The sequence below is a fragment of the Anopheles darlingi genome, chromosome 2, assembly GCF_943734745.1.
Source record: "Anopheles darlingi chromosome 2, idAnoDarlMG_H_01, whole genome shotgun sequence".
In the NCBI taxonomy this organism is placed as follows: Eukaryota; Metazoa; Arthropoda; class Insecta; order Diptera; family Culicidae; genus Anopheles; species Anopheles darlingi.
Genome location: NC_064874.1, coordinates 76,196,532 through 76,209,854, shown reverse-complemented (window position 1 = coordinate 76,209,854; position 13,323 = coordinate 76,196,532). Strand labels below are relative to the sequence as shown.

Below are 13,323 nucleotides of genomic sequence, written 5' to 3'. Positions count from 1 at the left end.
CCTCACTCCGCAGACAGTGCAGGCAGCAGCATATCGGATGCTGCAGCGCAAAGTGCAGTCTCACCACTTTGCCAAGGGGAAGTTCCAAAAGCAAACCATGGTGGTTTAATGTATTACTTGCCACATGCTGTTGCATTTATTTTTTATCATTATTGATTACCACGCCAGCCGCTTGCATATATTGCATTACGGATTGCATTACCTGCTTCTCCCACGGTGGACAAAAGATGCCAAAATATCGGCGCAGCATTATTTCGCCTCGGTGCACCGTGTGCGTGCAGCGGGACGCAGCTCGCAGAGCATCAGGATGGTTGATAATTGTTAACAAAAGACCCCCTCCTGGCCGGCAAAAAGGTGATCAAGAGGAAAGAGACAATCTGACCGTACGGACAAATCGGCGACGATGTAACACTGCTGCGTGCGCGGTTAAAAGGCGTAGAAAGCGAGCAAAGCGCTCGCGCGAAAGGAGTGCCCAAGAAAGCTTTCTTCCATACACGACGGCGGAACCGACGACGAAGTGACGAAGGACAACCTGTTTCTTTCCCTTTTTTTTTTTTTGGTTTCGAATGTCAAAATACAATCTCCTACCGGTGTGTGTGGAGTGGGAAGAGGGTGTGATTGCGCACCCCGTTAAGTGCACGGTTTAGTGCCGTTGTCCGTGCTCTTGCGTCCCCGCGGTGCCCTAACGGATAATGATGGTAATGAATCTGTAAAGGTACTTGGGTGTCAGCGTGCATTCCATCCTGCCCTTCCAACGATGCGGCCCTTGCTGGACGTTGGGTTATAAAACCTTTCAGTCTGCCGGTGACAAAAGGGAATCATCGTTAAAGGAGGAATTTTGCGGGATTCCAAAACGCGTCCTTCCGATTTACTGGAGCGTGAAATTCAATCAGAAATCAGAACAGGAGTCGCATGTATGTTTTATTAGTCATAAATCTGGGTTTTACTTCACGAAGCAAGCGATTTAAAAAGAAATGGTATGTTATAAACTATGAATAAACCAAATGGTACGAGAAAGCTTAATCCTGGAAAATCTAGCTACTATATTGCATCCTTTGGCTGCATCGTGAAGTATGAGCTGTTGGTCATTACCCTGCAAATTTGAAGAGATTTACAGGTTTTGCTCCCTCTGAGTAACTCACGTGATTCTCATTAATGTTTAATCAGTATCGCAAAAGTATCGCACTTCAATGAAAGCATTTTCCATCCCTAAACTTCAGGCATTGGTGCACCTATCAGTAACTACTGGTAGTTCCATGAATTCGGTGCCAGTAACGCAACGTTAATCACGAGCTTACAATGTTGCGATATGGTACCACTGTCACAAAAGACGATCAATCTTCCATACACTCATACATCCGCCACTATTGTTCGAGCTTACTAGTCGACATCGCACGGAATATGCAAAACAAAACCCCACCAACACGACAGAAAAGGGTGGTTGTGCAATCGTGATCAATATCTCCTGATCCCCGATGCACCGTGGAACGTCCAGGAAGCGGCACTATATCCGCCATCGCCAGCCGCCAACATCATCAGACGGACGTGTACAAGTTGACGAATGCGACAGTCGGGGTGTAGCCCCAAACGGATCCAAAATCTTGCCGGAGGAGATAACCGATCAATCGATCATCATCGGGCGGAGCCGCGATTTCTTCGGCTGATGCTGATGATGATGATGATGTCAAGGATTTGCTGGCAAATGCTGCCTGCCACTCCTAGCGTAGTGACAGAGTGGTTCGCGTGCGGAGAAAGTGACGTGTGCCGATCTGCCGGAGCAGCAAACTGTCACTTCTGTGGCGCTAATCATCAAAACCGTACCGGTGGCGGCAATTGTTTACCACCAGCTCAGCCAACCATGCGAACGAACATACGTACGAACGTCGCGAAACATAAAACCATATCCGAAAATTAAAACACGACCAGACACGCGGCCACGGTCTCGATTGAGGAGGAGCAGGGTGGTCGGTTCGGTAATACGTTGACTTCACGCCGGTTCGCCGGTTTGCCGGTTACCTCAGGTGCTCAGGTTCGACGTTGATTTGTGGTTTGCCGAAGGGTAATGACGGGGCGCGCAAATTCGTAGCCAACCGTAGCTATCGCCGTAGATCTAGCGGCTTGCCAATATGTAGCACCAACTGTTTCGCACTCTCTCTCTCTCTTTCACTCTCAATGGGGGCGCTCTAAATCGATGTCTAGATCTAGCTGAAAGCGATAGAGCAATAGAGAGAGAAAGAGAGAGAGAGAGAGACACACAGTCACACGTGGTGTGGTCGCGGTCGCGTCGCTTATCGTCAACTCCACTGCCACTGCCAGAGCGGAGAAAGTGATGCTGACATAACCAAGGGAAGGAAGAGGGGCGGTGGGTTGCGTTTTATTTTCTTTTATTTTTCCCGTATTTTGAGTATTAATTCACTTTATATGCACATTGATTTGCGCCCCCTCCCCCTGTCCACCACCCACACACCGCACCACCCACCACGCCAGACACCGATGGGATTAATGTTGATCTTGATTACAATAATTTAAATTGGCCGCCGCATCGCGCAGTGCTCGCGGGTGCGGTAAAATGGCGTGCAGATCACGTTTCAATCAAATCGAATTCCACCGTCCCTGCCGGTGTCGGAGCGGTGGCCACGCGCCCCCATGCACGCCCGCTGATCGAGTTGAGCATGAAATTGATGGCTAGAGCAACCGTGCGCAACCGTGGGTGTGTGTGTGTGACTATCGAGATGGAACAAACACTCACCGCCGCACCGTGTCATCACTGATAGCGATGAAAGTCTGAAACCGCCTCTTTTCGGAGCGACCGGATCGAGCGATTAAACGTTGAATTGCGTGGAAATGTAACAGTATTTTCGGCCACCGCGGATCGTGACTTCCTTTTCTCGGGCCGGAAGCACGGTTGCACCGAACCGGAACAACGGAACGGAGCGGACTGAATGTTGCATCAAGGGTATCGCCTATCCATTGTAAACTCCATGCACAATCAATATGATATGTGTAAAAGAAATGTATCATTTGTTGTGGCCACCTCCTTGGGAAGGCTCTATCGTTTCCAGCAGATGCAGCTAGCTTGCTGTATTCCAGGAACCGGTTGAAGAGCAACCTCTCACCGCTTCACTCAACATCGACGCGTTCGACAACGCGAGCCTGTCATCCCGAAATTATGTAAAATTTTGCAAACCGTGACATGCGGAGCATAACGGAAAACAACAAAAAAAACAACCATCGAAAACCCGCAATCGCCCTTCCGTATAAGGCGCTAGCGTGTCGTGTCACTCACAGACATGCTGGAAAGCGCGACAGATACAGAAAGAGAAATGAGGTGAGAGTAAGGAATCTTGGTAAAACAAGGAAGCGAAGTAAACGCGGGAACCTTCTTCGCTCACTTCCAAAATACTTCTTCCGTGCAACGGTATCTTCGCCACAGGGTAGCGGAACTCTAGCATCACATCTCGAAGCCTTTCAGAAGTAGTCCGAGAACCTGACGAATCCTTTCTGCAAACCATAAAGCGCTTCTTCCTTAAACTATGCAGGTACGATTTTCTGTTTAAAATGGATGAAAAAGACCACAATTCTCCTGACATTTCATACGATTGCACTTGAGCAAGTTGCCAACTTACACCCCTAGAACGATTCTTTGACTTACGAACGCTCGAGATCCGTCGAGATGGAGCAGCAATGCAATGACTTCACGCAAACCTTCCACTGCACCACCACTAGCACGTGACACAACAAGCCACGGGGCAGGGGGGGGTTCTTTGGAAACTTTGGAACCACATAAATGGCCCTTAACCCCAACGAGCAGCACGGTGAGCCGCAATGCAAGACTAAACCGGTTAACGGTCACGATGAAGCGATCAAACGGGGAACGAGAAGATAGCGAGAAGAAAACAGAAACATCAACAATGGACAGCAGCACAACGCACCAGCAAAACCGCGTATCAAAACCACGGTACAGTGCCGTCCGCATCGATCGAATCCAACGTACCAAACGGCCGGAGTCCGTGGATGCTGCCCGGCATGCTGGTGACGCACTGTATGTGGGGCTGGTGGCGTTCGCGGTCAACTGACACTTTTCCGTGAGGCGAGGTGGGAGATAAAACTTTCTTATGAAAAATGCTGCATATGCGATCTGCTGGTGGCCGATGCTGGTGTGCAAACGTCGATTGTTTTCCCGTCCCAGCATCCAGTACGTATCATCGCGATCCAATCAACGACAGGTTGGCGAATGCCGTCACTCTACAGGCACTCTGCACCGTCCTCCTGGCCCCGGAAGGGCCTTCACAGACGTCACGGCGTGTCTGTGTGTTTCTCAATTGGTGGCAATCGGATGGCAATAGATTTGAAGCCGCTTGTGTTGAAGACAACAACAATTTTTGCCCAACACTCTTTCTCTCGTTGTGTTTCACTCTTTCTCGACCAATGACCCTACTATGGAAGTCCACCTTGTTGTTCGGACCAGAAATTGCGTTTTGTGTTTGTCACTTTATCGCGAATGGACAGCAGATGGTGTGGGCCTGTATTATGCTGACTGTGGGTGCTGCACTTGTGCAACAAAAAAGATGGCTTCCAAAATCAGAAGCCCTAAGATGACGAACTGTCGTCATTCGTTGAAACCCTGGATTACGAAACGGCTTGTAGCTTATCGCACTTTCAGTTACACTCAAGGGTAGTAATTTAACACTAGGATGCTTCACCACTCATTCACTGATATACAAATACAGGAAATAAACAAATACATTGATACTCTTGAAAAAATCGTGTCTAAATTTAAATCAAGCGTGTTAAGAGAATCTTTATCAAAAGACAATTTGAGCTTCAACGTTGTTCTTAGCTGTTTGATTTTCTCATTTAACATTCAACCCATTCGGAGTGTTCTTATGCTATCATGTTTCGCGTGGAAACAAAAAGCAACATCATCATCCAACAAAGTGCACCGATCAGCTACTTTCAATGATTACGCAATGACTGTTTTGGTGAGGGCTATTATCAGCAGTGCTACACGAGCGATTCTGGTATCAGCATTCGAAACGCTTGAACGATGCGGTCGGGAGGATTTCCGAGGCATTTGCCGTTCTGACTGTAGCAAGACAAGGAGCATTAACGTAGTGCAAAGTTTTTCTCTATCATGGACCTTGTACTGTGGTGTATATTGGTGTCATTATTTACAATACCAAAGCAAGTGAGCAGTGAGCAGCATAACATCGCAGTGCATCCGAATATGCTGTGGACCGAAGGTGTATCAGGATATGCCTTGGAGACGATTTTAACTAAACATGACATCATAAGTCGCCAATTGCAGGAGCTACGTGAAGATATGCTAGAGCAAAGAAAAATTGTCTCGGAAAATCAAGGCCAGTTAAAAGTAACACTTGAGCTGCTGAGTAAGATGCAACAAGAGATGCAAAATCAATGGAAGGAGGCAGTGAATGATCGACAAAAGGTTTCGATGTGGCAGGCAGAGGTTCAAACAACAATCCGGATAAACCAAATTGAAACAGCAAATGTGATAAAGGAGGTTTTGAGAAATATTGCAACAAATCGAGCCGTTCAGGACGAAAGCATCAAATTGATGCACACAGTGTCTGAAACAGGATTCTCAGACATTCTGGACAAACAGGAGCGGAACACCAAGTCGTTAGATGATATTTCGCAAAACCTGAACGCATTGAAGTTAGACTTAACGACGCAACGAGAGGAAGTAAAGCAAAGTCGCAACGATAATATAAAATCTATGAAGCAATTAGACCGCGATCATAAGCAAATGCAAAATTCATTGTTGGATATTCAACTGGGTTATCAGAGCTGTAAGGATGTCCCCATGAAAGTATCCGGGAAGTATAAAATCCGTGTCAATAATGAATCTGCTTCATTCGAAGCATATTGCAACCAGCAGCAGGTTGGTGGCGGTTGGATGGTCATTCAGCAGCGCTGGGACGGTAAAGAGAACTTCAATCGCAACTGGGCTGACTATTGGTTTGGCTTTGGTGAAGTCGACCGCGAACATTGGCTTGGATTAGAGCGAATTCATCAATTTACGAAGGTGCACAAGTGTGAGCTGCTGGTCGAGTTAAAAGACTTTAGCGGTAATTACAAATACGCTTGGTACGACTCATTTGCCATCGGCTCTGCAGCAGAGAGGTATAATCTTAAAACTCTCGGAACATACAAGGGAACGGCCGGAGATTCATTAAAGCAACATAAAGGAATGAAGTTTTCGACCCCAGATTGGGATAACGATAGTGATGCTGATTTCAATTGTGCGAAAGAATATCAAAGAGGATGGTGGTTCCACGCTTGTCACAATTCGTTTCTGAACGGATTGTATCGAAATGCTAGTGGGCTAACTGAGAATAGAATTTCCTGGAATAGCTTCAGCGACGATTATCGAGGGCTTTACTATTCTCGAATGATGATACGTCCATTGACCTAGCAAACGACGAGAAGAGTTACCAATAAAACAGACAATCCAGCTGAGATACTTTTAACAGCAAATTTAACAACGAACAAGTTATATTTTCCATGTATGTATCTATGTGTCAATATTGTCTATTCAAAAATAAAAACATCCTAACCAGCAACACCACCACCACTACCGAAGATCTTCAAAAGTAATACACAATCCCTTCAGCCTTCCCTGGAGTACGCGAGTGTGGTATGGTCGCCAAAGGGTTTCGGCCCGAGCAACTGTCCCCCGTTATCTCACCCTCTACCACCGAACAATCGAAGCACCCTACGTCCAGCATATTTTTCTTATTTAGGGTATTATAATGAAAGACACTGTGATGAAATTTGAAAAAAATCTAATCTGAAAAATCGGAAAACGAATTTACCACTCTCCCTTTGCTTTTCGCAATTTCTTTTTTTACCACCGTTGGGCGCGTTGTTCCGCGATTTTCTATACAAGTTCATGCTTGTATGCAAGAAAATCGTGGAACAACGCGCGAATCGATGGTCAAAAAACGCATCCGGCAAAAAAGGCAGAGGGTAACTTTCAATCGAACCTAAAATCACAAAGTTAAAAAATATATCATACATTGCTTACTACTCGAGGTTTCACTATAACGAAGCTCAACCATTTTGATTTTGCCAAACGATCGCCAACTTTATTATCATCTTGTCCGCTCCCTTTGCACCAACACCACTTGCTCAAACCATCGCATCTCTACAAAAGAAAATGTTCTCTATCTACTCGGTTTTAAAGGGTTTTCCAATTTCCCCGCTGGCAGTGACAGGATTCGCTTCCAATGAACACACGCACGTGGTTTCCCGCAAGTTTTAGTACTTTTTATGAAAATCAAAATCATCATCATAATGATGGTCGTGATCGTTGAAGCCCGAATCAATGTACCGCCGACCGTGCACGGGGCTGGAGCTAAGCGGCCGGCAACCGAGCGTCTGCGATCCACCACCAGTACCGGCGGTCGTCGCTGCCAGATCGTCATACCGGGACACATGCAGATCACCACCCGGTAACGGTGACGATGAGTCGTACCGGCGCGACAAATTCGACGCCGAATGATGCCGATGCGGATGATGATGGTGCGCCAGATGATGATGCCCACTGCAAACCGTTTGCAGCTTCTGCAGCACATCCGAATCGCTGCAATCGGATGCGTGCAGTAGCTTGGCCACGGACGATCGGAACACCTGCAGCTGCGACAACCGATGGTTAGTGTCGGCCAGCTGGGTCTTGAGTCGGTTCAACTCCTCCCGTAAATGCTAGGTAAAATGGAGATAGGAGAAGCGGCGTGTCTTGTAGTAGCGTCACATGCGACTGCGGATTCCCGGGCTTATGCTTACCGACAGTGTATGCTCGTCACGTACGCGCCGATCATGGGACGTCTCGACCGCCGATCTGGCCCTCGATTTGTACGCCGCCAGCTGCCCAACGAGCCGCTCGCGTTCCGTCTCCAGCTCGCAGACACGCGACTGCAGCTCATCGCACTTGCGGGCACGCTCGAGGGCCGTAATCTTGTACTCGGATGCCTCGTTCAGCTGGTGCTTCACCTCGGCCAACTGGGCCTTCACCTCGGCCAGCTGTTGCGTCGTCCGTTCCGCTTGCTTCGAGTTCCGTCTGGCCTTATGCATCGCCTCATCACGTTCCGTCTAGGGAAGAAGAGACATAGAAAGAAGGGAAGATCAGCATTACTAGTAGTAGTCCTGTCGTCTGGCACCCCATCATCTTTTCCACTCCCTCCAGCCCGCAGTGCCCGGTTCGAGTACTTGTAACGTTGCCCTTCCCCGGGCATTATCCTCCAGTAGCGCAATCTTGCGCCGCAGCAACTCCAGATGCAGATCACGTCGCTGTATCTGTTCCTTTAGGACGCGCACCTTCCGCTGCATATGGTACAGTGTGGAGCTCTAGAATGCAAGCAAAAGGGCGAGATGGATGATCACGATGACGATGATAATGGTTTTTGCCAAACAAACGGTGGCCTTTGTCGGGGCATCCGTCTAGACACCTACTTCCTTCAGCGGGATGTCCGTACAGGAGCGCTCCCGGCGCAGCTTCGGTGGATGGCCGTGCGATGCAGAGTGTGAGTGGTGATGATGATGGTGATGGTTAATAGCCTCCCAGCAGCTCTGTCAAGCGATGATAGTGTGAATGGCAATGAATAGAGTGCCCTACCTTATCCCTTACCTTATCACAACCACCGTGCAGATGGTGCTCGTGGTGAGTGGCCAACCTCTCCGCGCGTTCCAGCAACGTTTCACTCAAGATCGTCGTATCGCTGCCCGGTGCCGGTGGTTCCGTACACTCGCTCCAGCACAGTGACCGTGCCAATCGTACCAGATACTCGCTTAGCTGCCAACAGAGAGAGACACAGAGTGATAAGTAATGAACTGATTGATCAGCTCCTTTGCCCATACCGTTGTATGCTCCGATCGGAAGTGCTGCAGCTCATGGCACGCCTTCTCGAGCCGCTCCTCCAGGTTCATCCGGTGTTGCTCCTCATTCTTCAACCGGCACGCACTGTTCTCCTGCTGATCCCGATGTTTCGCAACCTCCTGGTGGTGTTGCTCCCGTAGCTGGGCCACCTGATCGTGCAGTGCCTGGTTGTGGTTGGTGATGTCCCGGATCTTGTCCCGGATGTTGTTCTCGCACGGTTCGTTCACACCGACGATCGTTGCGATCGTACGCAGGAACTGCAGCCGCTCGGTCTGCAACCGATCGTAGCTGTTCTGCAGCCGACAGCAGCGTGACTCGAACCCTCGCAACTCCTCTACAATATGGCCGTCACCGCCAGACATTAGCTACCGGACGTGCAAGCTACACGACGCGCTCCGAGTGCTTACCTCTCAGCTTGTCCCCGGTTACCTCACACTCGGCCAACCGATCGCGCGTCACCTGCAGATCACGTTCCGCCTGCCGGCAACGTCCCTCCAGACCCTGCGACAACGACTGTAGGCCCTCGATCTGGGTGTGTAGCCGGGCTTTCTCGGCCGACGCCGTCGTCTTCGTGCTGATCAGTTCCGATTCCGCCGACGTAAGGTTCTCGCACGTACCGGCCAGCTTGGCGCGCAACCGCTGCACCTCCGATACCGTTTCGCCCGCCTTCGACAACACACAGTCGGGCGTAAGATGGGCGCCATCGCACACATCCACACCCAGCACCAGACAGAGCCGACGGATTAGATCCTGCAGTGCGCACCGGGCCTGATCCCGTAGCCCTTCCTCCTTCGTCAGTTCACACTGCACCCGATGCAGCTTCGCACCGAGCTCCTTGATCTTCTCCTCCAGGTGGCCCTTGTCACGGTTCAGCGTGTGTACGACCGTCTCGCTTCGGCTGTGCAGCGTCTTCTCCCGTTGCTCGGTCGCGGCCAACCGCTGCTGGAGTGAGCTGATGAGGGAGGATTGACGGGCACCCTGCGCCCGCAACGACTCACATTCGCCCTCCTTCGCACAAAGCGAACTCTTCACATCGGCCAGCTCGGCCATCAGCCGATCCCGCTTGTACGTCGAGGCCGCCAGCTCGCTCCGCAGCGTCGTCGCCAGATCGATCGAGTGCGCCAGATGATCATTGCAGGACGGTGGTGGCTGAAAATCGTGTCACGAAAGCGGGAATGGCGAGCGGATTAAATAGAATGGAATGGATGCTTCGCAACCGCAACCCCAGGATGCGTCCCACATTAGCCACTTACGTGATGGTGGTGGTGTACCGGTGAGTGTGGTGTGTGGTGTTTTGGCATGTTCTAGCGGAGCGTATGGGGTTGGGTTAGGAGCATAAGGTACGTACGGGAAGCGGAGTGGGAAGAAGCATAAAAAGCAAAGCGTGTAAGTAATGGTGGCGACCTCATTTGCTCAATCGTCCGCAAGTTCATCCTTGTCCGCCCAAAAACGGTGATGGTGTTTGCGATTTTATTGTTATCAGCGTAGCCCCGTTTTTTTTTGGATTCATGTTGCCTTCATGCTTCAATGCTTGCTTCGCTGGTTGGTTGGCCTCATTTCGGGCGGGCGGGCGGGCGTCAAACACCCAGACTCGATGTTTGAGGCCGTTGCTAGCGTCAACCCGTCCCAGCGCGCCAACCGACAAACCCCCTTGTTGGCCTGTGACCGCCTTTCGCGTCTCACTTCCCGGGGGCCTTGTTTGAAGCTCGGTGCTAGAACTTGGAGCCGAGGCTCCGTTCCCGTTAAGAGTGTTCTAAATACTGAGGAATACCTTCCTACAGGAATCGACTGCAGGAGAAGCTCGTTGGGAACTTCAATTATTATCCAAGAATGTGATGTTGGACACCTCTGTGATCGCACAAACACTTTCGTCACATCTGCAGCTTATCTCTGAAGATCCTATTCCAAGAAATTCCTCCAAAATGCCTCACTTCTAGCATGCACAATAGCATGACCGAACTTACGATCAATCAAACAACGGAACCAAACACCAGGAACATCACCGCAAGGCGGCACAAGGCACTTTCACTTTTGCGAAACCACAGCCAAGTTCACCACGCTCACTGCTTACGTCCCCTTCCGAATCACTTGCAAGTTCTGCCCACGACAGTTGGACATCTTCTCCCCCTTGCCCAAAACACAATCCTTATCAACGACCCTACAACTGACACTTCTTTTCCCAGGGAAACTGCTATGACTCCCGAAATGACACAATTGCAAATTGCACCAAGCTATATGACAGGTCACAGGGGAAGTGCAGTCGAATATCGGCGGACGAGTGGTTCCCGGATTCCCGAATTCCTGGGGTCCCCTTTTCTCGTCTAGCTACGAACTACGATGGAGTCTCGCCGTGGCGTGCGTGTGCACCGGTCACGGAAGGGATTCAAACAGCGGAAACTGCATTCCAAAACGGGACGCGAGACCGAACGCCGAACGGCGCTACGAACCGAATTTCCACGGCTCGGCAGCGGAGCAGCGGAGTGGCAGTGGGTTCATTGTTTGATTCATAATATCGGATTTTCCCGACTTCCGGCATTAAAGCACGAACCGAAGGGGCGGGAGGTGGCGTTCTTCCCGCCTCACTTCCCCACTCGATGAGCTTATTGAGTATCGGAATGGGAATGGCAAACCGTTTGACGATCGATTGCGATACGAGTCGTCCGGTATCGCGTTGTTTGGTGTTCGGCTATTGTTTCGGAGCATCATAGTTTATTTGCAACCTTCCTTGCAACCGAAACGACAAAATAGCGCTGGGCAATGAGAGAAAGAGAGAGAGGAAGAAAAGTAAGAATAACAAGCGAGCACGGTTTCCATGGTGCAGCCGAACTAGCGGAAGGCACGAGCTAGTAGTACCAGCACGAAGCACATAGCGATAGTATTCGTGTTCGAATCCAGAACCCAGGTCCAGGTGGTCACGAGGTATAAGACAACTGACTTGTCTTGTTTTAACATTGGAACAAGAACAAAGAAAACATTCTAATGTTCAAACTAACTCCGCAAATCGAATGCATTTGAAGCAGTACTGCGAATCACTGCAATAGCGTTATGCTTTATTCTTAGAAAATGTTCAAAACAGTCACGCTTTGCCAACATTTACGACTTCCTGGTTGACATTACAGTATTCCGTATAACAACCCAGGATTATTTATTAATCATTGCCTACTGTTCGTCACGCTATCCACTCTGCAACTCTCTTTGAAGCATGGAAAATGGTATGTTTCAGCTTATCCGCCATATTCCTTTCATGTTTCAATATCCACATGATTGTGTTGCCCTTCATCTTGATCGTGTACAGTGTATTTCCTGGCAACTGTTGTGTTTTTCCATATTTTACTAATGGTAGAATTTTGGCAAAAAGCACATCCACATTGGCAGCATACCTCTTCACCGCAAAGAATGTCGAATATTTCCCAATCTTTGTCACTGTTGCCCGACTCATCGTCACCTTTGCCGGACATTATCGACCACCGTGGTGGACCTACCGGCCCATGGGACGCACGTTCCAGCCGTTGCACCGCTTGAGACTAATCTTCTCGTCAACTGTCGATGGCCAACCACCGGACTAATCCTAACGGGCGCACGTTCTCCGTACATACACTACACGCACGTATGATGCTCTGTACTAATACTGCTCCACACTGCAAATCTCTGCCCAGACGAAACCCCAAACAGCAACTGCCACGTAAAGCAACGTTTGCGACAAATCAGAGACAAGCCACTCGGGTGCTAATTGCCGCGAACGGAAGCCGCGAGCAACGATTTCGATACTCCTTTCGGTGGATTGTGTCGATACCGTCAACCGTCACCGTGGGAATGCTGCGTCCGCCCCAAAAAGTTGCATGTGTGCGGTGTCTTATGCACGAAGCATGGTATGGTGGCCGGAATACGGCTGAGGGTCAGAGGTCGCCTGCTGAGGCCATGCCATGCGCTTCTGCGAGTCCTCTCGGGTTCGATCGTGTGCGCGACTAGTGCTGGCTGGCTCGTTGGTGTTTGTTGATTTCCTCGAGGGTGTTACCAGGGTGAATCCTCCGAGCTACGTAGCGCTCCGGCAAGGATAACGTATCGATTATGGCCGGTTGGTTAGCGGTGGTTACAACCGTAACGTCTAAATAGCGGCCATGATTGTTGGTAGTTTACGATTTACAACATCACTAATTGGATTGTTTCGAATACATTAATCGGTATTTGCATTTGTTTGTACGATTCGGTTTAATTGGAAGCCGTTTTGAGTCGAAATTGTTTAACTTGAATGGAAAGATACGAAAATATGAAGTAACGGTTATAAGATTATTTTTCTAAAACATGCAATTTACATAGATTATTTCGTCCATTCACCTTGACGACGCTACCAGCACGCCAAGCACATGCAACAAGCGAAACACAAACACAGACGCCCAGCCAGCCAGCGCCATATCCCCCCCCCC

General features: G+C 49.5%; 1 protein-coding gene across 1 annotated transcript; it reads right to left on the bottom strand.

Moving 5' to 3' along the window:
- Window positions 1–7,284: 7,284 nt before the first annotated feature.
- Window positions 7,285–12,402, bottom strand: LOC125949626 (coiled-coil domain-containing protein 170). Its single transcript, XM_049676857.1, has 9 exons — window positions 12,280–12,402; window positions 10,153–10,203; window positions 9,307–10,048; window positions 8,881–9,233; window positions 8,651–8,815; window positions 8,476–8,592; window positions 8,233–8,370; window positions 7,810–8,115; window positions 7,285–7,728 (listed from the first exon to the last, which is right to left on the bottom strand). Exons 1-9 carry the CDS (start codon window positions 12,355–12,357, stop codon window positions 7,285–7,287), a joined length of 2,394 nt encoding a protein of 797 aa, XP_049532814.1. The 5' UTR covers window positions 12,358–12,402.
- Window positions 12,403–13,323: the final 921 nt, after the last annotated feature.

Excerpts from the sequence above, each read along its gene's own strand:
- LOC125949626 (XM_049676857.1), bottom strand. The coding sequence starts at position 12,357 with ATGTCCGGCAAAGGTGACGATGAGTCGGGCAACAGTGACAAAGATTGG. Across the intron at positions 9,234-9,306 it reads AACCGGGGACAAGCTGAGAG|AGGAGTTGCGAGGGTTCGAG; the intron begins GTAAGCACTCGG and ends GCCATATTGTAG. Across the intron at positions 8,816-8,880 it reads TCCGATCGGAGCATACAACG|CTAAGCGAGTATCTGGTACG; the intron begins GTATGGGCAAAG and ends CTCTGTTGGCAG.